This window comes from Petromyzon marinus, chromosome 53 (assembly GCF_048934315.1).
Source record: "Petromyzon marinus isolate PM22_M1 ecotype Great Lakes invasive population chromosome 53, UKy_Petmar_22M1.pri1.0, whole genome shotgun sequence".
In the NCBI taxonomy this organism is placed as follows: Eukaryota; Metazoa; Chordata; class Hyperoartia; order Petromyzontiformes; family Petromyzontidae; genus Petromyzon; species Petromyzon marinus.
In genome coordinates, this window is record NC_133719.1 from 10,518,622 (window position 1) to 10,546,354 (window position 27,733).

Here is a 27,733-nt window from a genome sequence, read left to right on the forward strand (position 1 = left end):
GTGGCTCTGATCATATTTGGGCATTGCCTTTGAAACTGATTGGTCTGCATCAGAGACGGCAGCCTTCTGTCTGGCCTTGTCTCACCACCAGCGGAAGACCAAAAGATTGTTTTTGTGATCACTTAATCTCCAGGGCACCTCGGCGGTTCTCCTGGGAAGGCTCCCACAACGTGTCCCCGATACAATAAACGAAGGACGGAGTCAGAGGTAAACTTATGAAACTGTAAACTTTTCAGAAGCGACTCTGGCCATCGCAAATGATAGCTCAACGAAGTGGCTTATCATCATCATCATCATGGTGTGGACATTTATAGCAGACAAATACTCTAAAAACGCGTAATGCTGATTCTAAACGTGGATGGAAAAACCGGAGGACCCGGAGAAAAATCCACGCGACCACGGGGAGAGAGAGAGAAACATCCCAAACTCCAAATATACAGCGGCAGGCGTCATGTCATTGTCAACAACATCGACATTATCGACAACATCGACTTTGTCAACATCGACTGTCATTGAAAGCCTCGCCATGTCTCCCACCAATCCGAACACCACTTCCTCGTCGCATCGATAAGCACCGACTTCCTCCCGGCCGCCACCAGACGGTGAGCTGTGGCTTCTTGCGATATTCACTTAAATCAGCTGCTGGGGAAGAAAGTGTGGGGTGTGGGGGGGTGTGGGGGGTATGGGGGGGGAGGGTGTGGGGGGAGGGGGGGCTCATCAGAATTCAGCAGGGCATCTACTGAGAGATCCTATCTGGGATTCGAATTAGCGACCGTCCATTTCGCCCCGTGCGACCGTTTTTAGTCGCGGTTAAGGTGGCACAACTGGAGCCAGAGGTGAGGAGCCACTGTGGTGCCACTTTTGGCGATGCAGCCCAAACTGTGGGCCATACAGAAAAGCCCATAGAGACCCGTAGAGATACATAGAGACCCGTAGAGATACATAGAGACCCGTAGAGATACACAGAGACCCGTAGAGATACATAGAGACCCGTAGAGATACACAGAGACCTGTAGAGATATACATAGAGACCCGTAGAGATACACAGAGACCCGTAGAGATACATAGAGACCCGTAGAGATACATAGAGACCCGTAGAGATACCTATAAAACACCTTGAGACGCAAATAGACGCATAGCAGTGTTCTTCGCTCATTTTCAGAGCGGAGCCACTTTCGCCAATAAGACGTCACCGGTGTGTGAGGGCTGCCATAGAAATTGATCCCTTTGGGGGTTTGACAGCAGCACTGTGATGATAACGATGATGGGCGGCTGAAGAGCGTTCCAGACGGCCGCGGAGGAAGCACATCCGAAAGCGCCGCGCGATGCGGCGGGCCACCTTTGTTCGATGGCCGGCCAAAAGCCGCTGCCGACGACGACTGGAGTTGGCGGGGTGTTGGTCTGAGACCAGCAGCAGGGCGCCATCGCCGCTCATCCGTGGCAAGCGCTTCGCAACAACTCGCTCGTTCGGCAAGCGGACGGGCACGGTCGGATCTTGCGGCCCCCCCGTCGCGGAGTCCCGCGCACGCTGCGGCTCTGTGACGTCTTCTTGCCGGACGCCGCGCAGCGTGGCGAGCGTCAGTAACCGGGCCTTGCTGGTTACCGCGCCTCGAACTGACGGCAACGGTGTGCGAAAGAAGGGAAGGGCCACCGGCACCTGCGGCGAGCGGTAGAGGTGGTCTGCGGAAAGCGATTCACCACCCGGTCAGTCCCGCCCCCGGCCACCCTTCGATATGGCGCCGCGATCTTTTTGGTGGGTTTGTACCGCAGTTGCTGAGCAGAGGCTGCAAGGCCCCACATAGGCGGAGCGGCCAGCAACAAACCGCACCACGCGAACACTTAATTAATTGGGCCGATAGCTTTATACGTAGAGGACTGCAGAGCTTGGTGCAGGTTCATCGCATGGCTTCCCTGCTCCTCGTCTGTGAGCCATCCTCTCTCTCTCTCTCTCTGAGGCATCCCCTCTGAGTCGTCCTCTCGCTCTCCCTGTACGAGAGAGCGAGCGGACGCTGCGCGGGGCTGCCGCTGTCGTCGAGAGCGATGCGATCGGACACGCCGGCGAAATCACCGATCGGAGGTTCCGCCCATGTGCGTGGAAGCGAGCAGGCGTGGTGTTGCCCGAAAGGGGGAGCGCGTGTCGTGGCCCGCACGCGGTCCGTGCGGATCGTGAGTCGAGGTTAAATCGTATCGATTCTCGCTCAGTCCATACCGGCAAGCCAGCTCGAAAGTGCGATCGTGATGTGCGGGTTAATCGCCGCGTCGGTTACGCTGCCAGTCGATCCGTTGATCCGAGTAATCCCATTGGTCGTTATCGCGTCGTGTCACACGCCCCCCCCCCCTATTTATTTGATCCTGCATTGATCGGTGAAGTCCGTCACAGCGCGTCGTCACAAGTTCGACGCCGCCGCTGTTATTATGATGACTACTCCTGCCGTCGGTAGGAAGAGTTGGAGCCTCGGCGGCAGAACGAGCGGCACGCAGTCGCAAAGGTTGCGAGCTCAATTCCCGGGTTGGATGATCCAGAGGTCGCCGGTTCCATCTCCCGGCGCGGCGGTTGAAACTAAAAACTATTTTGTATTTCACCAGGTAAAGCCCCGCTGAGCTGTGAAGCTCTTTTTCAGAAGCGACCTGGCCACGAACGACAGCTCAATGACGCGGCTCATCAATACGTAGAAATGTAAAGCAGGAGCCAGATAGCCAAAATGCGTGATGTCGAGTCAAAATCCGGAGGGACAAACCGGAGGACCCGGAGAAAAATCAACGTAACCACGGGGAGAGAGAGAGAGACACGCAAACTCGAAATATACAGCAGCAGGCGTCCGGGTCGTGATCGAACCCATGACCTCCTGTATACCTGGCGAGGTAGTTGACATCTCCACGGGGAGATAGAGAGAGAGACACCGCAAACTCCAAATATACAGCAGCAGGCGTCAGGTTTGGGATTGAACCCACGACCTCCTGCAAACCAGGCGAGGGAGTTAACATCTCATAGCCACCGTGGCGCAAGTACCCTAAATCCTTCTGCCTCCGTCCAACCGGCAGTGCGAGCGTCTAATGCCACGGTCGCTTGGTCGCCAGCGCGGTGAAGGGTGCGGGGTACTCACACCCACCTCTTCCGACGCATCTCTGGCCGGCGTGGAAGAGTAGGCCAAAAAACCCAAAAACACCCTCCTATAAGAGGAGATTCCCCGCCCCCCCCCCCCCCCGGGTGTTTGGAAGCTGGCGTTGAGTTCCGTTTTAAACGCGCGAGATCTCGCCGCGGCCAAGGGGGCCCTTCCGCCGGCGGCGGCGTGGGAAGGACAATTGTAGGGGTGGCTCCGCACCTCTACGGACCGCTTCTCTCGCGCCGTACGCGGCCGCTGTGGGGGAGACGGCTGCCGTCGGAACGTAGAAGCCGCCGCTGGCGCGAGCGAGCGCGGTGTGGAAACACAGCTCTTGCTAAATCGTCCGCTCGAGGGGCCCCGCAAGGCCCAGAATGCGCAGGAAATGTCTCCCGAGCGCCGCCAAGAGAAACGATGAAGAATGATGGCCGACCCCCGACACCCCCCCCCCCCCCCCCCGGTCACCCGTGACCCTGCCGGAGTTATTCTGAATATTTCTCGCCCCACTGGCAAACATTTCCTGGCTGCACCACCACCACCACCGTCCCTTCTCCTCTCTCTCCTCTTTCACTCTCTCCCTGCAGGGTGTCTGGCGATCGCGAACGTCGCTCTCTTTCTCTCCGCCACGGTAAACCATTGGCCGGAATATTCGACGCGGTTCAAATTGGGAAACGCGCGTCGGAGAAGCGTCGATCCCCCCCCCCCACCTCCAGACCCGCTTCAACCTCTGGTCGGAGAAGCGTCAACGATTAAACTAAAACTTTAAACCATTACATTTTTATCACAAACGATAGCCCAACGAAGTGGCTTAGCATCTTGTGGAAATTTATAGCGGCCAAATACTCTAAAGGCGCGTTTATAAATGTGCAGGGGAAAAACCGGAGGACCCGGGGAAAAATCCACGCGACCACGGGGAGAGAGAGAGAGGCCCCCAGGCAGGAAGATATGCGACACCGATTTTAACTATACTAAACTACATCTATAGTAATAGGTTTTACCCTTTTAACTGTCACAAAAAACTGACACCTTTATTCAAGGCATCATGTTTGCAATAACCGCAACACAAGCAGTCAAAATGCAAACAAAAAGACAACTCTGATAATAATATGCACCGTCCTTGAATTTGATTGGTCCACACCCGAGACGGCTTTCTTTAGAGCCTAGTCTCCACTGGTGTTGGACCAGAAGACGCCAAAAGGCGTACAACTCTGCGGTTATTGCAGACATGATGCCTTGAATAAAGGTGTCAGTTTTTGTGCCAGTTAAAAAGGTAAAACCTATTACGATATCTTGTTACTGGCAAAGGAGGTCTCATAATGTAAACTACATCTATTTTTATTTTACCAGGTAAAGTCCACTGAGCCATGTAGTTCTTTTTCACAAGCGACCTGGCCACAAATTTTATCATGTGGAAATTGATTGCAGCCAAATGCTGTAAATTCATGTTTCCAAATTCACGTTTCTAAATGTGGAGGGCAAAAACCAGAGGATCCGGAGAAAAATCCACGCGACCACGGGGAGAGAGAGACACGCAAACTCCAAATATGCAGGCGTGAGGGTCAGCATCGAACCCGCGACCTCCTGCGTACCGGGCGAGGTAGTTAACATCTCCGAGCCACCGTGGTGCCACCATCGAGCGAGGCCCCCCCTGGAGCGGTGCCCGGCTGGAACCCAGCGCCAGGCCACCGGTCCGTGCCAGCGCCGGACGCCCTCGTCGCTCGCGTCCTCCGCGACAAGTAAAATATTTTATTTTAAACTTTACCGTTTAAATAACAACAACAACAACAAGCCATTGACGACGCCGATTACGACTCCGTTATTTGAGCCCCGATTGCGTCTCGTTAGGCGACACGGCAGGTGACCGGGTTGTGTGTGGCTAACGCGGGTTATTGATTCCTTGCCAAAAGGTGTTCGAACATCTTAACACGTCCTGTTTTACTGTTTTATTGCCGGAAAGGGTAAAAACCTATTCTCGGTTTTTTTTCTTCCATTTAACGTATTATTATTATTACGATGACTACTGCTATTATTATTATTATTCTCGTTCAAATCGCCGTATCGCTTTCCTCTTCCCCGACACCTACGGCAGTAGGAGAAGACTCGTAATTAACCCGGACGGTGCCAATTAAACGTAATTAATGACGGGACGGAGAGCTGGTGGTGTTGCGAGGCAGGGTTTCACGTGGGCAAGGGACGTCGGAGGGACGTTGGGCCTGGCGCAGTGCCGGAGGAACGAGCGACGGTGCTGGCTTGCGGTGGCGACCCCGGTGGCCTCGCGAGCGTCGCGCACCCACGCGGTGGTGGGGGGGTGCCGAGTGGTGGGGGGGGCCGAATGGTGGGGGGGGGGACCGAGTTGTGGGGGGGGGGGGGCCGAGCGGTGGGTGGGGGGGACCGAGTGGTGGGGAGGGGGGCCGAGCGGTGGGTGGGGGGGACCGCTCTCCGCGTTCCCGTGCCGCCGTCCTCGGCGCGAGTCGTGCCGCCGCCTTGTCCGGGATGGTGGAGCGTTCGAGCGAGACGGAGTGACGGGCCGCGGCGCTGCGGTGCTGGGATTTACAAGAATAATGACTGATGATGACGATGATGATGATGACGATGATGACGATGATGACGATGATGATGACGATGATGATGATGTGTACGCGCGTGGGACCAAACTAACAAGAATGATCGTACCGAGATTCACGGCGGCGGCGGCGGCGGCGGCGGCGTTGTCGCTGCGCGCACGGAGAACCGCGGTCGATTTCTTCCTTCGCCAAAAAACATTCACAGGCAGCGGTGGGAAGGCGGCGGGAGTTGGGGGGGGAGTTCAGCAATTATTGAGTGAACGTTGGGGCAACGTGGTGGTGGTGGTGGTGGTTGTGGCGGTGATGGTTTTGTGGGGGTGGTGGGGGGCAGTGTAGGGGGGTGTTGTTTGAGTTCTCGGTGATTCCTCGACAGCGTGAGCCAGACCCGCTTGCTTCACATCGTTAACCTCTCATCGTTAACCTCTCATCGTTAACCTCTCGTCGTTAACCTCTCAACGTTAACCTCTCATCGTTAACCTCTCATCGTTAACCTCCCATCGTTAACCTCTCAACGTTAACCTCTCAACGTTAACCTCTCAACGTTAACCTCTCATCGTTAACCTCTCAACGTTAACCTCTCATCGTTCACCTCTCATCGTTAACCTCTCATCGTTAACCTCTCATCGTTAACCTCTCATCGTTAACCTCCCAACGATAACCTCCCATCGTTAACCTCTCATCGTTAACCTCCCATCGTTAGCCTTTCATCGTTAACCTCCCATCGTTAACCTCTCATCGTTAACTGCGCCACGCCGGCAAGCTCAAAGACCCGGGGTTCGGCTTCCGCTCACGGCCAATAAGAGTGGCAAAATATGTATTTTGGTCTTCCCCTAGGTTGACTCAGCATTAAACGAGTACCTTGCGCGGCGTGCGTTGAGCAGCATCGCCGCCGGACGCAGCCCCACGTGTGCCGCTGATACTCGCTAACAGCGCTCGCCCCAACAGTCGAGTTTAGTTTACTAAGTTTAGTTTACTAAGTTTAGTTTATTAAGTTTAGTTTATTAAGTTTAGTTTACCAAGTTTAGTTTACTAAGTTTAGTTTACCAAGTTTAGTTTACTAAGTTAAGTTTACCAAGTTTAGTTTACTAAGTTTAGTTTATTAAGTTTAGTTTACCAAGTTTAGTTTACTAAGTTTAGTTTATTAAGTTTAGTTTACCAAGTTTAGTTCACTAAGTTTAGTTTATTAAGTTTTTAAGCCAGTTGGCCAGGATTGGGTCAAAACTGAGCCCACTTTTCACCCAGTCTCTATGAGTCTCTGTCTATCTCTATGTATCTCTATGAGTCTGTCTATCTCTATGTATCTCTATGAGTCTGTCTATCTCTATGTATCTCTGAGTCTGTCTATCTCTATGTATCTCTATGAGTCTGTCTATCTCTATGTATCTCTATGAGTCTGTCTATCTCTATGTATCTTTATGAGTCTGTCTATCTCTATGTATCTCTATGAGTCTCTGTCTATCTCTATGTATCTCTATGAGTCTCTGTCTATCTCTATGTATCTCTATGAGTCTCTGTCTATCTCTATGTATCTATGAATCTCTGTCTGTCTCTATGTATCTCTATGATTCTCTGTCTATCTCTATGTATCTCTATGAGTCTCTGTCTCTATGTATCTCTATGAGTCTCCGTCTGTCTCTATGTATCTCTATGATTATCTGTCTATCTATATGTATCTCTATGAGTCTGTGATTATCTATGTATTTCTATGAGTATCTGTCTATCTCTATTTATCTCTATGAGTCTCTGTCTATCTCTATGTATCTCTATGAGTCTCTGTAGCAGCACAGTGTCACTAATCTAACATTACAACTAACAATAGCATACTAAACAATCACAGTCAAGAGTTAAACAACATATATACTATTGCAAAGAATGATAATACAGTGATGGAAAAAAGTATTTGATCCCCTGCTGATTTTGTACGTTTGCCCACTGACAAAGAAATGATCAGTCTATAATCTTAATGGTAGGTTTATTTGAACAGTGGGAGACAGAATAACAACAAAATCCAGAAAAACGCATGTCAAAAATGTTATAAATTGTTTTGCATTTTAATGAGGGAAATAAGTATTTGACCCCTGTGAAAACATGACTTAGTACTTGGTGGCAAAACCCTTGAGGCAATCACAGAGGTCAGACGTTTCTTGTAGTTGGCCACCAGGTTTGCACACATCTCAGGAGGGATTTTGTCCCACTCCTCTTTGCAGATCTTCTCCAAGTCATTAAGGTTTCGAGGCTGACGTTTGGCAACTCGAACCTTCAGCTCCCTCCACAGATTTTCTATGGGATTAAGGTCTGGAGACTGGCTAGGCCACTCCAGGACCTTAATGTGCTTCTTCTTGACCCACTCCTTTGTTGCTTTGGCCGTGTGTTTTGGGCCATTGTCATGCTGGAATACCCATCCACGACCCATTTTCAATGCCCTGGCTGAGGGAAGGTTAAATTTCGATTTAAAGCTTTCGTGACTGCAAGGGAATTTTATTGTGTTATTTTGTTTTATTAATTTATTATTTTATTCTCATTCTACGTGACTTTACCGAAAGAACCAAAAAAGATGAGGGAAGGTTCTCACCCAAGATTTGACGGTACATGGCCCCGTCCATCGTTCCTTTGATGCGGTGAAGTTGTCCTGTCCCCTTAGCAGAAAAACACCCCCAAAGCATAATGTTTCCACCTCCATGTTTGACGGGGGGGATGGTATTCTTGGGATCATAGGCAGCATTTCTCCTCCTCCAAACACGGCGATTTGAGTTGATGCCAAAGAGCTCCATTTTGGTCTCATCTGACCACAACACTATCACCCAGTTGTCCTCTGAATCATTCAGATGTTCATTGGCAAACGTCAGACGGGCATGTATATGTGCTTTCTTGAGCAGGGGGACCTTGCGGGCGCTGCAGGATTTCAGTCCTTCACGGCGTAGTGTGTTACCAAATGTTTTATTGGTGACTATAGTCCCAGCTGCCTTGAGATCATTGACAAGTTCCTCCCGTGTAGTTCTGGGCTGATTCCTCACCATTCTCATGATCATTTCAACTCCACGAGGTGAGATCTGGCATGGAGCCCCAGGCCGAGGGAGATTGACAGTTCTTTTGTGTTTCTTCCATTTGCGATAAATCGCACCAACTGTTGTCACCTTCTCACCAAGCTGCTTGGCAATGGTCTTGTAGCCCATTCCAGCCTTGTGTAGGTCTACAATCTTGTCCCTGACATCCTTGGAGAGCTCTTTGGTCTTGGTGGAGAGTTTGGAATATGATTGATTGATTGCGTCTGTGGACAGGTGTCTTTTATACAGATAACAAGCTGAGATTAGGAGCACTCCCTTTAAGAGTGTGCTCCTAATCTCAGCTCGTTACTTGTATAAAAGACACCTGGGAGCCAGAAATCTTTCTGATTGAGAGGGGGTCAAATACTTATTTCCCTCATTAAAATGCAAATCAATTTATAACATTTTTGACAAGCGTTTTTCTGGATTTTTTTGTCGTTATTCTGTCTCTCACTGTTCAAATAAACCTACCATTAAAATTATATACTGATCATTTATTTGTCAGTGGGCAAACGTACAAAATCAGCAGGGGATCAAATACTTTTTTCCCTCACTGTATATATATTTTCAAACTTCAACTAAGCTATTTATATTTTACCAGGTAAGGACCCACTGAGCTATGTAGTGACCTGGCCACATGTAATGATAGCCCAACGAAGTGGGCTTAGCATCATCATCGTGTGGACATTCATCGTGACCGAAGACACATATTCTCAACGTGTGATGTTGATTCTAAATGTGGGGGAATGAACCGGAGGACCCCGGAGAGAAAAATCAACGGGGAGAGAGAGAGAGAGAGACGCAAGCTCCAAATATACAGCAGCAGCACGTGTCAGGGTCGGGATCAAAACCCACGACCTCCTGCATACCAGGCGAGGTAGTTAACATCTCCTAGCCACCGGGGGGCACTTGGTATCATCTGCCATCCTGACCAGACCTCTTGAAAGAGGCGGCAGTCACCTACCCAACGCTTGATCCCATCACAGCATCATCCTGAAACCACGCTGATTCTAAATCGGAGGACCCGGAGAATAAAATTCACACCACCATGGGGGGGGGGGGGGTGGGTGGGGGGGGGAGAGACACCGCAAACTCCAAATATACAGCAGCAGCAGCAGCAGGCGTCGTCAGGGTCGGCATCGAACCCACGAGGAGGAGGAGGAGGGAGGAGGATCTCGCGTTGCGCCGCGGTGTTAGCCCGCCGGTACGAGTGGGGAAGGCGGCACGAGGCCTGCGGTGGGCACGGCCACGCCTCGGTGCCACGCCGCGTTCGGCGTGCCGGGCGAGGTGGTTGAGATCTCGCCGCCACCGCGGCGTTGACGCCGTCTGTCGTCGTTGTTGTCGTTCTCGGCGGCGTCGTCGGCGCAGGCTCGGTGACCAGTTCTACCGGGAGGCCATCGAGCACTGCCGCAGCTACAACGCGCGGCTGTGCGCCGAGCGAAGCGTGCGCCTCCCCTTCCTCGACTCGCAGACTGGCGTCGCGCAGAACAACTGCTACATCTGGATGGAGAAGCGGCACCGCCGGCCCGGTGAGGACGTGTGTGTGTGTGATGTGTGACGTGTGTGTGACGTGTGTGTGTGTGATGTGTGACGTGTGTGTGTGTAACGTGTGTGTGTGATGTGTGACGTGTGTGTGTGTGACGGGTGTGTGACGTGTGTGTGACGTGCATGTGACGTGTGTGTGTGACGTGTGTGTATGTGACGTGTGTATGTGACGTGCGTGTGACGTGCATGTGACATATGTATGTGACGTGTGTATGTGACGTGCGTGTGACGTGCGTATGACGTGCGTGTGACGTGTGTATGTGACGTGCATGTGACGTGTGTATGTGACGTGCGTGTGACGTGCGTGTGACGTGTGTATGTGACGTGTGTGTGACGTGTGTATGTGACGTGCGTGTGACGTGCGTATGTGACATGCGTGTGTGACGTGCGTGTGTGACGTGTGTGTGTGACGTGTGTGTGATGTGTGTGTGACGTGTGTGTGTGACGTATGTGTGACGTGTGTGTGACGTGTGCGTGATGTGTGCGTGTGTGACGTGTGTGTGTGACATGTGTGTGACGTGTGTATGTGACGTGTGTGTGACGTGCGTTTGACGTGCGTGTGTGACGTGTGTGTGTGACGTGTGTGTGTGACGTGTGTGTGACGTGTGCGTGACGTGTGTGTGACGTGTGTGTGTGACGTGTGTGTGTGTGACGTGCGTGTGACGTGTGTGTGTGACGTGTGTGTGTGACGTGTGTGTGTGTGACGTGTGTGCGTGACGTGTGTGTGACGTGTGTGTGTGACGTGTGTGTGTGACGTGTGTGTGACGTGTGTGTGTGACGTGTGTGTGTGACGTGTGTGTGTGACGTGTGTGTGTGACGTGTGTGTGTGACGTGTGTGTGTGACGTGTGTGTGTGACGTGTGCGCGTCTCCCCCAGGTCTGTCTCCGGGGCAGCTCTACACGTACCCGTCCCGCTGCTGGCGCAAGAAGCGGCGTCTGCTGCCGCTGGATGACCTGCGGCTCCGGCTGCCCGACATCAAGCCCGGTACGTCGGTGGGGGGGTGGGGGGTGGGGGGGTGGGGGGTGGGGAGGTGGGGGGGTTGGGGGTTGGGGGGTGGGGGGCAGCTCGAACCGCGCGGTGCGGCTTACGCGACGCCGCTCTGCACTGCCCCTCAGGCCACGGCTTCCACGTTGCTGCTGCGGGCCTTGCTCTCCCGCGAGTTACTACCACCGCTGTTTTATATTTCACCAGGTCTAGGCCCCGACGAGCTACGTAGCTCTTTTTATCAGAAGCGACCCTGGCTATCGCTGAACGATAGCTCAACGACGCGGGCTGATCATCATCATGATCATCATCATGATCATCATCATGATCAGCATCATGATCATCATCATGATCATCATCATGATCAGCATCACCGCGTGGAAAGTCATAGCAGCAGCCAAATACTCGAGACGGGCGACGTCGATTCTCAATGTGGCGAGGAACAAAAACGGAGGGCCCGGAGAAAAATCCACGCGGCCGCGGGGAGAGAGAGAGAGAGAGAGACACGCAAACTCCAAATATACAGCAGCAGCAGCAGGCGTCAGGGATGGGATCGAACCCACGACCCCCTGCGTACCGGGCGAGGTAGTTAACATCTCATAGCCACCGTGGCGCTGCCATCGAGCGAGGCCCCCCCTGGAGCGGTGCCCGGCTGGAACCCAGCGCCAGGCCACCGGTCCGTGCCTGCGCCGGACGCCCTCGTCGCTCGCGCCGTCTACGGAAAATAAAATATTTTATTTTCTGCCCACTACGTGACTTTACCGAAAGAACCAGAGATTCCTGCAGTCACGAAAGCTTCCAGTCAAGATTGAACATTAGCGTTTAAATAATGACAACAACAAGCTTACGACAGCGACGCTCCATTCTTCGAGCTCCGATTACGGCACGTTAGGCGGCACGGCGGGTAACCGCGTTGCGAGCGAAGACCCGACGCGACGACGACGTTTCGTTTAAATAGCAACAGTAACAAGCCGACGATGACGATGAGACACGCAAACTCCAAATATACAGCAGCAGGCGTCAGGGTCGGGATCGAACCCACGACCTCCTGTATACCTAGCGAGGTAGTTAACATCTCCTAGCCACCTTGACGGTGATGAGAGAGAGACACGCAAACTCCAAATATACAGCAGCAGGTGGCAGGGTCGGGATCGAACCCACGACCTGCTGGGATTACACGATTTGGATTTCACAAAGACACCGCGCGGCGATGATCGCCCCTCTCCCCGTGTACTGGCGGCCGACTGCCCCGGGTCACTCTGGCGAACGAGGCTTTGAATCCTGGCCACTTGGGTCGTCTCTTGGGTTGAACAGAAATTGAACTTGAAACTCCGCTTCAGTTCGCTTCTGTCAGGCGACGCGCCCATCGGCCGCTTTGCAAGAGAGTCGACCGCCGAGTACAATGCGAGAGGCGTCGCGTCGGGAGCGTACGGAACAACAAACGACAGCAGCCTGGCCCGTCAAGTGGCCTGAGATCCACGCGCGCCTCCTTGTGCAGGTCCGGAGAGACGGCAATCCCAACGGACGGCTTTGGATAGTTCCAGGCCCTCCGTTGGACGTTCTAGAGCCGTGGCTTCCCAACGGCACGGCGACGCCATTCCGACCGCCGCGCGGTGTGAATAGTAATGGCGTTCGTCGGGCCTCGGGGCCGTGAATAATGCATGAAGGGAGCGAGGCGGGACGGTGGTTAGCGTTTGGTGGAGCCTCGAGACGGGCGGGCGGTGAGCGGAGTCGGCGGCGAGTCGAATCCGCGGGACTTTCACTCGCGCGGGGCACGGCCGGATCGCTCGCCGCGGCGTTCGCTCCGCCGGTACAAGTGGGCAGGGTGGCACGAGACCGGCGGTGGCCGCGTCCGCGTCGCGGTGTTATGCTGCACGCGGTGTGCCGGGCGGCGGAGGTATTTCCCGGGTCGCCGACCTCCGACAGACCCGGTAGAATTTGTTGCCGTTTGTCACGTGACCTGCATAATAATAATAATAAAGACGAAGCGGCAAACGGCGGCGATCGTGCGGTGCGGCTTCGCTCCGCGGAGGGAGCCGTTTTTTTTCCAATCCGCATGCAGGCAGAGGCGAGAGGGAATTTAATTAATTGGCCATGCAACGTGTCGAGACTTGTGCGGGGACGCTGAAGGGGGGGCCCTGGAGATGTGGGGTGGGGGGGGGGGCGGCGGTTAGTGGGGGGGGTGGGGGGGGGGGGACCTTAGCGCCGTTTGAAGCGAGGCCCACGTCCGCCGGCACCGGTACCGCCTGCGGCGGCGGCGGCGGCGGCCGTGACGACGACGAGAGGAGGCGATGGCCGACGTGGGCCCCCCCGGGGAGTCCTCACGGTCACGGCGGAGATGGGGGGTGGGGGGGGAGCAGGGGCAGGGCCGGTGGGTGGGTGGGGGCGGCGAGCTCACGGTGGGGAGACGAGCGGACGTGCGCTACGGGGGGGAGCCCGTTGCTTCCGCGTCAAGTAAAGGATTCGTTTTGTCGTTTGCGAGCGCTCTGAGTGTAGCCAACCGCGCTCATCGGAGGTGCGTGGGGAAGGACACCAAACTAAACGCGAAAAAATCAGTTTGACAGAATTGCGTTTGTCAATCTAGATGATGCTGACGGTTTTAAAGTGCATAGCTACCAGTGGCTTCCCAATATCGGAAGGAGGCGCGTTCCAGACGGCCGCAGAAGCAGCGCACCTGAAAGCGCCGCGCGATGCGGTGACCACCGTCTGTGTTCGACGGCTAACCGAAAGCCCCGCTGCCGCTGCTGCGAGGACGAGTGGAGTCGGCGCGATGATGGTTTATGCTCCTTGAACGAGATCGGCGAGATATTGTGGTGCATGTGTGGCAGGCGCTTTGAGTGCGGCGGGCGCGACCTCGACGTATCCGCTCGGCAACCGGAAGCCGACGCAGCTCGGCGTGCACTGGACGGACACGGCCGGATCTCGCAGTACCCGTCACGACATTTGCCAGAGAATGTTGTACATGCGGCAGTCACTTTGCGTGCAATGATTGCTACCTCGCAATGCATTCGCTCAGCGACCTGGGTCGGGATCGAACCCACGCCCCTCCTGGATAGCAGGATGACCGGAGTCCTCGGCGAGGTGTTTGTGGTTCCGAGCGCTAAACCGGCCGCGTTTGGAGCTCGCCTCCGAAGCGAGGCCCTCCGTGGGGAGACGTCGCGACCGCTAGCGGGGCCTTCGACCCGCGGACCTCCGGCGTCGTTTCAATCTCCGGTGGATAATCCGCCACCCCCCGCGCTATTCTCGTCCTGTCCCCCGTGTGTGATTAAAGAAGCGGCACCGCTCGCCGGGAAATTGTCTTCTATTTATGTACGGGGTGGCCCAAAAGTCAGGACACATTGGGTTGTATTTATTTGAACAAACCACGTGTAGGGTTATTTCCCCCATAATGAAGGTTTTTGTTGGGTTAGATCACATGAATATAACTGCGTCGTTAAAGCCGCCACCACCCGACACGGCCAATTAGTGAGGATTGTCACGTCAACAAAATGTGCCAATTCGTTACTAGTTCAGCACAAACCGGTGTGTTGAAGAGTAAACCCACGACATTTACAATTTCGAGTTAAAGATGTGTTGCTGGTGATTGCGACCGACTTCACCAGGCGATCTTCCATAGACGTGTGACGAAGTCCTCTGGCTTCCAGTCTTCAATGGAGTAAAGGTCACATGATCACCCCGTGGTGAACCTGTAAGGTGCGAAGATGAGAGGCGGGTTTATTGTGATGATGTAACTTACAACGGATTACGTTAATGTGAAAATATATGCGGTAACGTATGTCCAGATGGGTTATTTCATTAAGAAGTATATATCTTTTTTTGTACAAATGTCCAAACTGACTTCCATTCACGTGGATGCGCGCGCGCACGTGAATTCTCTTCTGATGTTAATTCAGAACCCTTTTTTTACAAACATTACAACTGTAGTCTTTGAACGTCCCACCAATTATGTTTCGTCTCAATCCATTCACGGCTCTTGGTCGAGCGTTGGCGAATGTCATCAGAAAAAACAAAAAATAACTGTTCATAATGATAACAGATCACATATTAACTTAAAGAATGAACAATGAGAAAAACAATTATACAGGGTGGCACAATAGGACACATAGGGTGTTAAAATAACTTAAATAACCCTATGTGTCATATTGGGCCACCCTGTATAATAACCCTGTGTGTCCTGTTGGGCCCCCCTGTATAATAATTCTATATGTCCTATTAGGCCACCCTATATAATAACCCTATATGTCATATTGAGCCACCCTGTATAATAACCCTATATGTCATATTGAGCCACCCTGTATAATAACCCTATATGTCCTGTTGGGCCACCCTGTATAATAATTCTATATGTCCTGTTGGGCCACCCTGTATGATAACCCTGTGTGTCCTGTTGGGCCACCCTATATAATATCTCTATATATCCTGTAGGGCCACCCTATATAATAACCCTATATGTCCTGTTGGGCCACCCTGTATAATAACTCTATGTGTCCTGTTGGGCCACCCTGTATAATAACCCTATATATCCTGTAGGGCCACCCTATATAATAACTCTATATGTCCTGTTGGACCACCCTGTATAATAACCCTATGTGTCCTATTAGGCCACCCTATATAATAACCCTATATGTCATATTGGGCCACCCTATATAATAACTCTATATGTCCTGTTGGACCACCCTGTATAATAACCCTATGTGTCCTATTAGGCCACCCTATATAATAACTCTATATGTCCTGTTGGACCACCCTGTATAATAACCCTATGTGTCCTATTAGGCCACCCTATATAATAACCCTATATGTCATATTGGGCCACCCTATATAATAACCCTGTGTGTCCTGTTGGGCCACCCTGTATGATAACCGTTCGTGTCCTGACTATTGGGATGCTATCGGCGCCGGCAGTGGCGGTGGGCGCTGATTGACGGCCCCCGTCGCCCACTATGCGCCGGTATCGACACCTCCTCCTCCTCTCTCTCCCCCCCTCGTTATGGACCGCACCTGCTGCTGCTGCTGCTGCTTCGAGCGTTATTTCTCATTTCGACGAAAACCACACGTGGGTGCAAATTATCCGGCAGAGCATCTTTCTTTTTTAATAATCTGCCACATTTATTTATTTATTTGTTTATCTCTTGCCCTCCCGCCCGCTCTCTAAGTCACTCTCCCGCCCGCTCTCTAAGTCACTCTCCCGCCTGCTCTCTAAGTCACTCTCCCGCCCACTCTCTAAGTCACTCTCCCACCCGCTCTCTAAGTCACTCTCCCGCCCACTCTCCCGCCTGCTCTCTAAGTCACTCTCCCGCCCACTCTCTAAGTCACTCTCCCACCCGCTCTCTAAGTCACTCTCCCACCCACTCTCCCGCCTGCTCTCTAAGTCACTCTCCCGTCCGCTCTCTAAGTCACTCTCCCGCCCGCTCTCTAAGTCACTCTCCCGCCCACTCTCTAAGTCACTCTCCCACCCGCTCTCTAAGTCACTCTCCCGCCCACTCTCTAAGTCACTCTCCCGCCCACTCTCCCACCCGCTCTCTAAGTCACTCTCCCGCCCACTCTCTAAGTCACTCTCCCGCCCACTCTCCCACCCGCTGTCTAAGTCACTCTCCCGCCTGCTCTCTAAGTCACTCTCCCGCCTGCTCTCTAAGTCACTCTCCCGCCTGCTCTCTAAGTCACTCTCCCACCCGCTCTCTAAGTCACTCTCCCACCCACTCTCCCGCCCGCTCTCTAAGTCACTCTCCCACCCACTCTCCCGCCTGCTCTCTAAGTCACTCTCCCGCCTGTTCTCTAAGTCACTCTCCCGTCCGCTCTCTAAGTCACTCTCCCGCCTGCTCTCTAAGTCACTCTCCCGCCCGCTCTCTAAGTCACTCTCCCACCCGCTCTCTAAGTCACTCTCCCGTCCGCTCTCCCGCCCACTCTCCCGCCCGCTCTCTAAGTCACTCTCCCGCCCGCTCTCTAAGTCACTCTCCCACCCACTCTCCCGCCCGCTCTCTAAGTCACTCTCCCGCCCGCTCTCTAAGTCACTCTCCCACCCACTCTCCCGTCCGCTCTCTAAGTCACTCTCCCGCCTGCTCTCTAAGTCACTCTCCCACCCGCTCTCTAAGTCACTCTCCCGTCCGCTCTCCCGCCCACTCTCCCGCCCGCTCTCTAAGTCACTCTCCTGCCCGCTCTCTAAGTCACTCTCCCGCCCGCTCTCTAAGTCACTCTCCCACCCGCTCTCTAAGTCACTCTCCCACCCGCTCTCTAAGTCACTCTCCCGCCTGCTCTCTAAGTCACTCTCCCGCCCGCTCTCTAAGTCACTCTCCCGCCCGCTCTCTAAGTCACTCTCCCGCCCACTCTCCCCCCGCTCTCCCACCTGCTCTCTAAGTCACTCTCCCGCCCGCTCTCTAAGTCACTCTCCCGCCCGCTCTCTAAGTCACTCTCCCGCCCGCTCTCTAAGTCACTCTCCCGCCCGCTCTCTAAGTCACTCTCCCGCCCGCTCTCTAAGTCACTCTCCCGCCCGCTCTCTAAGTCACTCTCCCGCCCGCTCTCTAAGTCACTCTCCCGCCCACTCTCCCCCCGCTCTCCCACCTGCTCTCTAAGTCACTCTCCCGCCCGCTCTCTAAGTCACTCTCCCGCCCGCTCTCTAAGTCACTCTCCCGCCCGCTCTCTAAGTCACTCTCCCGCCCGCTCTCTAAGTCACTCTCCCGCCCGCTCTCTAAGTCACTCTCCCGCCCGCTCTCTAAGTCACTCTCCCGCCCGCTCTATAAGTCACTCTCCCGCCTGCTCTCCCTCTCGTTCCGGCAGTGCATTGTTGCCCACCCAACCTCCCGGAGCCGTCACGACGATCCCGCTTCATTACAAGACACCACCGATGAGCGGATAATGAATGTTGGTCTTGGAAGCCGCTAGGCTGATGGTCTGTAATAATATTTATATATTTAATATACATAATTATATATGTGGAGACACAGGAAACGGAGTTCTTCTGCTTGCATTCGCCTATTACATACAGTGAGGGAAAAAAGTATTTGATCCCCTGCTGATTTTGTACGATTGCCCACTGACAAAGAAATGATCAGTCTATAATTTTAATGGTAGGTTTATTTTAACAGTGAGAGACAGAATAACAACAAGAAAATCCAGAAAAGCGCATGTCAAAAATGTTATAAATTTATTTGCATTTTTAATGAGGGAAATAAGTATTTGACCCCTCTGCAAAACATGACTTAGTACTTGGTGGCAAAACCCTTGTTGGCAATCACAGAGGTCAGACGTTTCTTGTAGTTGGCTACCAGGTTTGCACACATCTCAGGAGGGATTTTGTCCCACTCCTCTTTGCAGATCTTCTCCAAGTCATTAAGGTTTCAAGGCTGACGTTTGGCAACTCGAACCTTCAGCTCCCTCCACAGATTTTCTATGGGATTAAGGTCTGGAGACTGGCTAGGCCACTCCAGGACCTTAATGTGCTTCTTCTTGAGCCACTCCTTTGTTGCCTTGGCCGTGTGTTTTGGGTCATTGTCATCCTGGAATACCCATCCACGACCCATTTTCAATCCCCTGGCTGATGGAAGGAGGTTCTCACCCAAGATTTGACGGTACATGGCCGTCCATCGTTCCTTTGATGCGGTGAAGTTGTCCTGTCCCCTTAGCAGAAAACACCCCCAAAGCATAATGTTTCCACCTCCATGTTTGACGGTGGGGATGTGTTCTTGGGGTCATAGGCAGCATTCCTCTTACTCCAAACATGGCGAGTTGAGTTGATGCCAAAGAGCTCCATTTTGGTCTCATCTGATCACAACACTTTCACCCAGTTGTCCTCTGAATCATTCAGATGTTCATTGGCAAACTTCAGACGGGCATGTATATGTGCTTTCTTGAGCAGGAGGACCTTGCGGGCACTGCAGGATTTCAGTCCTTCACGGCGTAGTGTGTCACCAATTGTTTTCTTGGTGACTATGGTCCCAGCTGCCTTGAGATCATTGACAAGATCCTCCCGTGTAGTTCTGGGCTGATTCATCACCGTTCTCGTGATCATTGCAACTCCACGAGGTGAGATCTTGCATGGGGCCCCAGGCCGAGGGAGATTGACAGTTCTTTTGTGTTTCTTCCATTTGCGAATAATCGCACCAACTGTTGTCACCTTCTCACCAAGCTGCTTGGCAATGGTCTTGTAGCCCATTCCAGCCTTGTGTAGGTCTACAATCTTGTCCCTGACATCCTTGGAGAGCTCTTTGGTCTTGGCCATGGTGGAGAGTTTGGAATCTGATTGATTGATTGCTTCTGTGGACAGGTGTCTTTTATACATGTAACAAGCTGAGATTAGGAGCACTCCCTTTAAGAGTGTGCTCCTAATCTCAGCTCGTTACCTGTATAAAAGACATCTGGGAGCCGGAAATCTTTCTGATTGAGAGGGGGTCAAATACTTATTTCCCTCATTAAAATGCAAATCAATTTATAACATTTTTGACATGCGTTTTCCGGATTGTGTTGTTGTTATTCTGTCTCTCACTGTTCAAATAAACCTACCATTAAAATTATAGACTGATCATTTCTTTGTCAGTGGGCAAACGTACAAAATCAGCAGGGGATCAAATTATTTTTTCCCTCACTGTATTCATCGCTTTGAGGCGAGGACATGTGACCAGCATGGACGACGACGATAACTACGATGACGACGATGACGACGATGACGATGATGACGACGATGACGACGATGACGACGATAACTACGATGACGACGATGACGATGATGACGACGATGACGATGATGACGACGATGATGATGATGACGACGATGATGATGATGATGACGACGATGACGATGACGACGATGGCAATGACGACAATCACGATGATGACGATCACGGTGATGACAACGAAATCATAACAATGACAGGAATGACTAAAACGACAATGATGACAATGACGATAACGACGATGATGACGACGACGACAATTACGATGGTGACGATGACGATGATGACAATGACGACGAAGTTGACAATAACGCCGACGATGACAATGTTGATGACGATGATGACAATCACATTGATGACGGCGACAATCATGATGGTCACGACGATGATTGATGACGATGACTACGACGATGGTGACAATGACGACGGTGGCTCCATCCGGCAGTTGAGTGGTCGCAGCTGCTGCTGCTGCTGGTCGTGGTGGTGGTGGTCGTGGTGGTGGTGGTGGTCGTGGTGGTGGTCGTGGTGGTCGTGGTGGTGGTCGTGGTGGTGGTGGTCGTGGTGGTGGTGGTCGTGGTGGTCGTGGTGGTGGTGGTGGTCGTGGTGGTAGTGGTCGTGGTGGTAGTGGTCGTGGTGGTGGTGGTGGTCGTGGTGGTGGTCGTGGTGGTGGTCGTGGTGGTGGTCGTGGTGGTGGTGGTCGTGGTGGTGGTCGTGGTGGTGGTGGTGGTCGTGGTGGTGGTGGTCGTGGTGGTGGTCGTGGTGGTGGTGGTGGTCGTGGTGGTGGTGGTCGTGGTGGTGGTGGTGGTGGTCGTGGTGGTGGTCGTGGTGGTCGTGGTGGTCGTGGTGGTGGTCGTGGTGGTGGTGGTCGTGGTGGTGGTGGTGGTCGTGGTGGTGGTCGTGGTGGTGGTGGTGGTGGTCGTGGTGGTGGTGGTCGTGGTGGTGGTGGTGGTCGTGGTGGTGGTCGTGGTGGTGGTGGTGGTCGTGGTGGTGGTGGTGGTCGTGGTGGTGGTGGTCGTGGTGGTGGTGGTCGTGGTGGTGGTGGTGGTCGTGGTGGTGGTGGTGGTGGTCGTGGTGGTGGTGGTGGTCGTGGTGGTGGTGGTGGTCGTGGTGGTGGTGGTCGTGGTGGTGGTGGTCGTGGTGGTGGTGGTGGTGGTCGTGGTGGTGGTGGTGGTCGTGGTGGTGGTGGTGGTCGTGGTGGTGGTGGTGGTCGTGGTGGTGGTGGTGGTCGTGGTGGTGGTGGTCGTGGTCGTGGTGGTGGTGGTCGTGGTGGTGGTGGTCGTGGTGGTGGTGGTCGTGGTGGTGGTGGTGGTCGTGGTGGTGGTGGTCGTGGTGGTGGTGGTCGTGGTGGTGGTGGTAGTGAATGGCGATGTGCCCCGGTGCCAGGGAAGTCGCGCCGCCCCCGGTGTGTTCAGCATCTCGGTGTCCTTCGTGGTTCCTGCGGTGACCGCAGACCCCGGGTCAGCCGCGGTGTCAAACGGCGCAGCGTGGAATTAGCAGTGCCCCCCACCCTCCCTACCCCCCCACTACCCCCCTACCTCACCCCCCCACTTCACCCCCTCTATCCCCCTCTATCCCCCCACCCCCCTACCTCACCCCCCCACCCCACCCCTCCCACCTCACCCCCCTACCTCACCCCCCCCACCCCCCCTGCCTGCCGCCGGCGGCGCTGTAACCGACCCTCGTGGTCAATCACGGGCCCTGACGTTGCATTAGCGGCAGCGAGCGTTGACGTGTGTGTGTGTGATGGTGTGTGTGTGTGCGTGTGTGTGCGTTCGTGTGTGCGTGATGGTGTGTGTGCGTGCGTGTGTGCGTGCGCGCGTGATGGTGTGCGTGCGTGTGTGTGTGCGTGATGGTGTGTGTGTGTTCGCGTGCGTGATGGTGTGTGTGTGTTCGCGTGCGTGATGGTGTGTGTGTGCGTGATGGCGTCTGTGATGGTGTGTGTGTGTGCGTGTGTGCGTGATGGTGTGTGTGATGGTGTGTGTGCGCGTGCGTGCGTGATGGTGTGTGTGCGTGTTTGTGTGCGTGATGGTGTGTGTGATGGTGTGTGTGCGTGCGTGTGTGCGTGATGGTGTGCGTGATGGTGTGTGTGCGTGTGTGTGTGCGTGTGTGCGTGATGGTGTGTGTGCGTGTTTGTGTGCGTGATGGTGTGTGTGATGGTGTGTGTGCGTGCGTGTGTGCGTGATGGTGTGCGTGATGGTGTGTGTGCGTGCGTGTGTGCGTGTGTGCGTGATGGTGTGCGTGATGGTGTGTGTGTGTGTGATGGTGCGTGTGTGCGTGCGTGATGGTGTGTGTGATGGTGTGCGTGATGGTGTGCGTCCTTCGTTTGCGTTTTATCGGGGGTTGAGGGGCGGGGGGGGGGAGGTTGGTGGCGCAGCGATTAGCGCGGTGCCCTGCGGCCACAGACCCGGCGAGCCGGGTTCGATTCCCGCTCGCGGTCCAACGGCGGGGCGACGATTGTCTGGGCCGGTGGTGGGCCTCCCCCCCAGGTTCACTCAAACGGGTACCGAGCGCGGTTCGTGGTAAACGTCGCCGCCTGGGAGACAAAGGCGGCCGTGTAAGCGGAGCTTTCCACACCACCCCCTCGTGTGCCACAGCGCCGGCCCTCAAAGATGCCGCTCGCCAACAGCACTTGCCCCAGCAGCCTGTTAAAGGCTCCACGGGGGGTCTTTGCCTTTGTGTAGACAGAGGCTATAAATAAATACAGACTATGTGCGAGATAGGGTAATATTTTTCCGGCGGATATTGCTCCGGCGAATGTATATATGTGTGTCTATATATTCGCTCTTTAATTCTTCATTCACCCGCTGCGTGATTCATATAGCGGCGGTGGATGGAGGAGCGGTGGCGCAGCGGTTGGCGCCGCCGCCGCCGCCGCGCCCGTGAGCCGTAGCCCTCCGTGGACGTCAGCAGCGGCCCTTCCCGCGGCTGCAGTAGCGAAACGTCGAGCGTCGTCGATGGACGGAAACCCCCTCCTTGGGCCCAGCGCCGGGTGAACGAACGCAGCCGCTTCGCTGGGGGGTGACGGCGCGGGGAGAACAAATACACGAGCCGTGGAGGGGTTGAGGGTTGAGAAAGGCTGTGGGAGGGTGGCGGGGGGATGGGTTGCAGCAAGGCGTTGGGGGAAAGAGCCAGCGGTGAGGATGTGAGAGGGGCAGATAGGTGACCCTATGTGGGTTATGGTAGGTGGCCCTATATGGGTCACATGGTAGGTGGCCCTATATGGATGACATGGTAGGTGGCACTATATGGGTGACATGGTATGGGTCACATGGTCGGTGGCCCTACATGGGTCACATGGTATGGTTCACATGGTCGGTGGCCCTGTATGGGTGACATGGTATGGGTCACATGGTCGGTGGCCCTACATGGGTCACATTGTGACCCATACAGGGCATCAGGGTCGGGATCGAAGCCACGACCTCCTGCGTTCCAAGCGAGGTAGTGAACATCTCCTAACCATCGCGGCGTCCTGCGGGTCGTGTGCCGCCCGCCACCTCCTCCAGTCGGCGAGAACGTCGGTGTGTGAGATGTGTCTGTGTGTGTGTGTGTGATGTATCTGTGTGTGTGTGTGAGATGTGTCTGTGTGTGTGTGAGATGTGTCTGTGTGTGTGTGAGATGTGTCTGTGTGTGTGTGTGAGATGTGTGTGTGTGTGAGATGTGTCTGTGTGTGTGTGTGTGTGAGATGTGTCTGTGTGTGTGTGAGATGTGTCTGTGTGTGTGTGTGAGATGTGTCTGTGTGTGTGTGAGATGTGTCTGTGTGTGTGTGTGTGAGATGTGTCTGTGTGTGTGTGAGATGTGTCTGTGTGTGTGTGTGAGATGTGTGTGTGTGTGAGATGTGTCTGTGTGTGTGTAAGATGTATCTGTGTGTGTGTGTGAGATGTGTGTGTGTGTGAGATGTATCTATGTGTGTGTGAGATGTGTCTGTGTGTGTGATGTGTCTGTGTGTGTGTGAGATGTATCTGTGTGTGTGTGAGATGTGTCTGTGTGTGTAAGATGTATCTGTGTGTGAGATGTATCTGTGTGTGAGATGTATCTGTGTGTGTGTGTGATGTATCTGTGTGTGTGTGAGATGTGTCTGTGTGTGTGTGTGTGATGTATCTGTGTGTGTGTGAGGTGTGTCTGTGTGTGTGTGTGAGATGTGTCTGTGTGTGTGAGATGTGTCTGTGTGTGTGTGTGAGATGTGTCTGTGTGTGTGTGTGAGATGTGTCTGTGTGTGTGAGATGTGTCTGTGTGTGTGTGTGATGTATCTGTGTGTGTGTGTGTGAGATGTGTCTGTGTGTGAGATGTGTCTGTGTGTGTGTGAGATGTGTCTGTGTGTGTGTGTGAGGTGTATCTGTGTGTGTGTGATGCATCTGTGTGTGTGTGTGTAAGATGTATCTGTGTGTGTGTGTGTGTGATGTATCTGTGTGTGTGTGAGATGTATCTGTGTGTGTGAGATGTATCTGTGTGTGTGTGTGTGAGATGTGTCTGTGTGTGTGTGTGAGATGTGTCTGTGTGTGTGTGAGATGTGTCTGTGTGTGTAAGATGTATCTGTGTGTGTGTGATGTATCTGTGTGTGTGTGAGATGTGTCTGTGTGTGTGTGTGAGATGTGTCTGTGTGTGTGTGTGAGATGTGTCTGTGTGTGTGTGAGATGTGTCTGTGTGTGTGTGTGATGTATCTGCGTGTGTGTGTGATGTATCTGTGTGTGTGGGAGATGTATGTGTGTGTGTGAGATGTATCTGTGTGTGTAAGATGTATCTGTGTGTGTAAGATGTATCTGTGTGTCAGATGTATCTGTGTGTGTTAGATGTATCTGTGTGTGTGAGATGTATCTGTGTGTGTGTGATGTATATGTGTGTGTGTGTGATGTATATGTGTGTATCTGATGGATCTGCGTGTGTGTGTGTGATGTATCTGTGTGTGTGTGAGATCTATCTGTGTGTGTGAGATGTATCTGTGTGTGTGTGTGAGATGTATCTCTGTGCGTGTGTGTGACATATATCTGTGTGCGTGTAAGTTGTATCTGTGTGTGTGTGTGTCAGATGTATCTGTGTGTGTGTGAGATGTATCTGTGTGTGTGTAACGCTGTGTGGAAGCTACCTGGTCTGTCGCTCCGCACTAAGCTTCAGGTCTTCTCGGCCACGGTCATTTCCTCCCTTCTCTACGCTTGTGAAACGTGGACCCCCCTAATGGAACATCTTCGCTGGTTAGAAACATTTAGGCTAGCCTGCCTACGATCTATCCTGGGTTTAACCAGGCTGGATTGTGTGAGGAGCTCACAAATCCTTGAAAAATCTGGGCAAGGTCCCATCGGTGAGCTCCTCCGGCAGGCAAGGCTGCGTTGGCTGGGTCATGTAGCCCGCATGCTCGGCCACCGCATGCCGAAACAGCTTTTGTTCGGCCGGATGGAGGGGGCTAAACGGGCGCGGCACGGGCTAGAGAAGAGATGGAGTGATGTGGTACAGGAGGACGTGGAGCTGAGTGCACTTGCCGATGACTGGTACCAGCGATGTCAAGATCGGCCTCTGTGGAGGAGGCTCGTTAAGGACGCTACTGGGCAGTTGAAAGTAGTCGCCCTCCAACAACAACGGAGGGCGGAGGAGCGACGCTCACAACAACGAGCGGAGCGCCGGGTGGCTTCAGCACAGCAGGTTGGCACAGTAGGGGGCACAGGTGGTGCATCAGCCAGTCATCTCAGTCATCTTAGTCAGTCGACCCGTGGCACTTGGCTCTGCCCCGTGACCTCCTGCCAGCGGGCGTTCGACACTTCACGTGGCCTCAAGGTGCACATGGCCTGGCACAAGCGTCGTGGTGACGTCACCGCCACTTAGTGGCGAATGGCGGTTGTATTGTATGTGATATATCTGCGTGTGTTCTGTATCTGTGTGTGCATTTATCTTTGTGATGTATCTGTGTGTGTGTGTGTGAGATGCATGTGCGTGTGTGAGATGTATCTGTGTGTGTGTAACGCTGTGCGGAAGCTACCTGGTCTGTAGCTCCGCCACCACTCGACGCAGCCAATTAGTAAGGCTTGTGACGTAAACAAAACACGCCACGCGACGTCGATAGAAAATAATCAAAATTGTATTTTTTTATTTACTTTATTATCTTCTATCTACGTGACTTTACCGAAAGAACCAAAGAATATGAATTCCTGCAGTCACGAAAGTTTTCAATCAAAATTTCAAACATGCCAATTAGTAGGTCTTGTCACGTAAACGGAGCGTGACCAATTCGTTACGAGCTCAGCACACCGGTTGTGTGTTGGAGAGTAAACCCACGACGACGTTCACAGTTGTTGGAGAGCGGTCGGGCAACCGGTTGCGCGCGGCAGGGACGGACCCCCGCTCTCAAGCGGCGATCTGCCGGGCGCGTCCGTAGCGACGTGTCCCCACCCACAAACCCACCCCGTCGCGCACGCCGCACGTTAGCGGACCGAGGCTGGCGGTTACCATCCGCCAGCCTCGCTTCATTTTCCAGGCGCCCGCTCGGCATGCGGACGACGCGGATCGTGGGCGATCGCCGCCACGTTGGTTGCGATCTCGAAACAACGCCCGCTTGGTTTTCGCGGTCGAGCGCTCGGGCGCGGGCCTGGCCTGACTCGGGGTAACGATTAAAACAATTGTTTGCTCTCGATGTCAGTCTCTGGTTTGTGACGCGCGACGAGACGCGCACGTGCGGCTGACGCGTCGCGGGCGCAAGGCAGCGACTTTAACCGTCCAATCGAAGCGTCGCTAGATGCCCACCCAGCCTCATCAGTCTCCGCCTATGCCTCCTCTCCTTCCCATCTCTCCCCGTCTCTCCCTCTCTCCCCCATCTATCCCTCCCCCTCTCTCCCCGTCTCTCCCCGTCTCTCCCCTCTCCTTCCCATCTCTCCCCGTCTCTCCCTCTCTCCCCCATCTATCCCTCCCCCTCTCTCCCCTTCTCTCCCCCTCTCTCCCCGTCTCTCCCCTCTCCTCCCCCTCTCTCCCCGTCTCTCCCCTCTCCTTCCCATCTCTCCCCGTCTCTCCCTCTCTCCCCCATCTATCCCTCCCCCTCTCTCCCCTTCTCTCCCCCTCTCTCCCCGTCTCTCCCCTCTCCTCCCCCTCTCTCCCCGTCTCTCCCTCTCTCTCCCATCTATCCCTCCCCCTCTCTCCCCGTCCCTCCCCCTCTCTCCCCCTTTCTCCCCTTCTCTCCCCCTCCCTCCCCCTCTCTCCCCGTCCCTCCCCCTCTCTCCCCTTCTCTCCCCGTCTCCCCCCCCTCGTTTTCTCTCCCCGTGCCCCCTGTGCAGTGGACGTGGCCCTGAAGAAGGAGGCGCTGCTGGCGGGCGAGGGTCCCAGCCTGGAGGCCCTGCTGCGTGGGGACGGCAGTGACAAGTCCCGCGACGATGAGCCCAGCCTCAGTGACTACCAGGTAGCTACTGTGACCCACAGGTACCCACGGGGACCTACTGGCACCCACAGGGAGATACGGGCACTTACCCACAGGTACTTATGGGTACCGACCCACAGGGACCGACAGGTGACTACAGGTACCCACATGTACCTACGCTTGCCCACAGGTATCCACAGGTACCTATGGGTACATATTGGTACCTACAGGTTCCGACAGGTATCTACAGGAACCTGGAGGCACACAAAGACAAAGGTCCCTCCATATAGCCTTTAACAGACTGTTGGGGCAAGTGCTCTTCGTGAGTAGCACCTATGAAGGCCGGAACAGCACACGAGGGGGTGGGTGACCAGAACCACCCCAGCCGCCTTTGTCTTCCTAGTGGCGATGTTTCCACACCTCACAGGCCCGGGACCGGTTTAGTTAATCGTCACCGGTGTTGGCCGTGAGCGGGAATCGAACTCGGGTGGCCGGGTTC

General features: G+C 54.0%; 1 protein-coding gene across 1 annotated transcript in view; it reads left to right on the forward strand.

Annotated features, from left to right (window-relative positions):
• LOC116954017 (zinc finger protein DPF3-like) overlaps nucleotides 1-27,733 on the forward strand; it is a 108,764-nt gene that overhangs the window by 43,889 nt on the left and 37,142 nt on the right. The window contains 3 exon segments of the mRNA XM_076052013.1: nucleotides 10,078-10,238; nucleotides 11,131-11,238; nucleotides 27,155-27,276. Of these exon segments, the coding sequence (XP_075908128.1) occupies nucleotides 10,078-10,238; nucleotides 11,131-11,238; nucleotides 27,155-27,276 (391 nt within the window).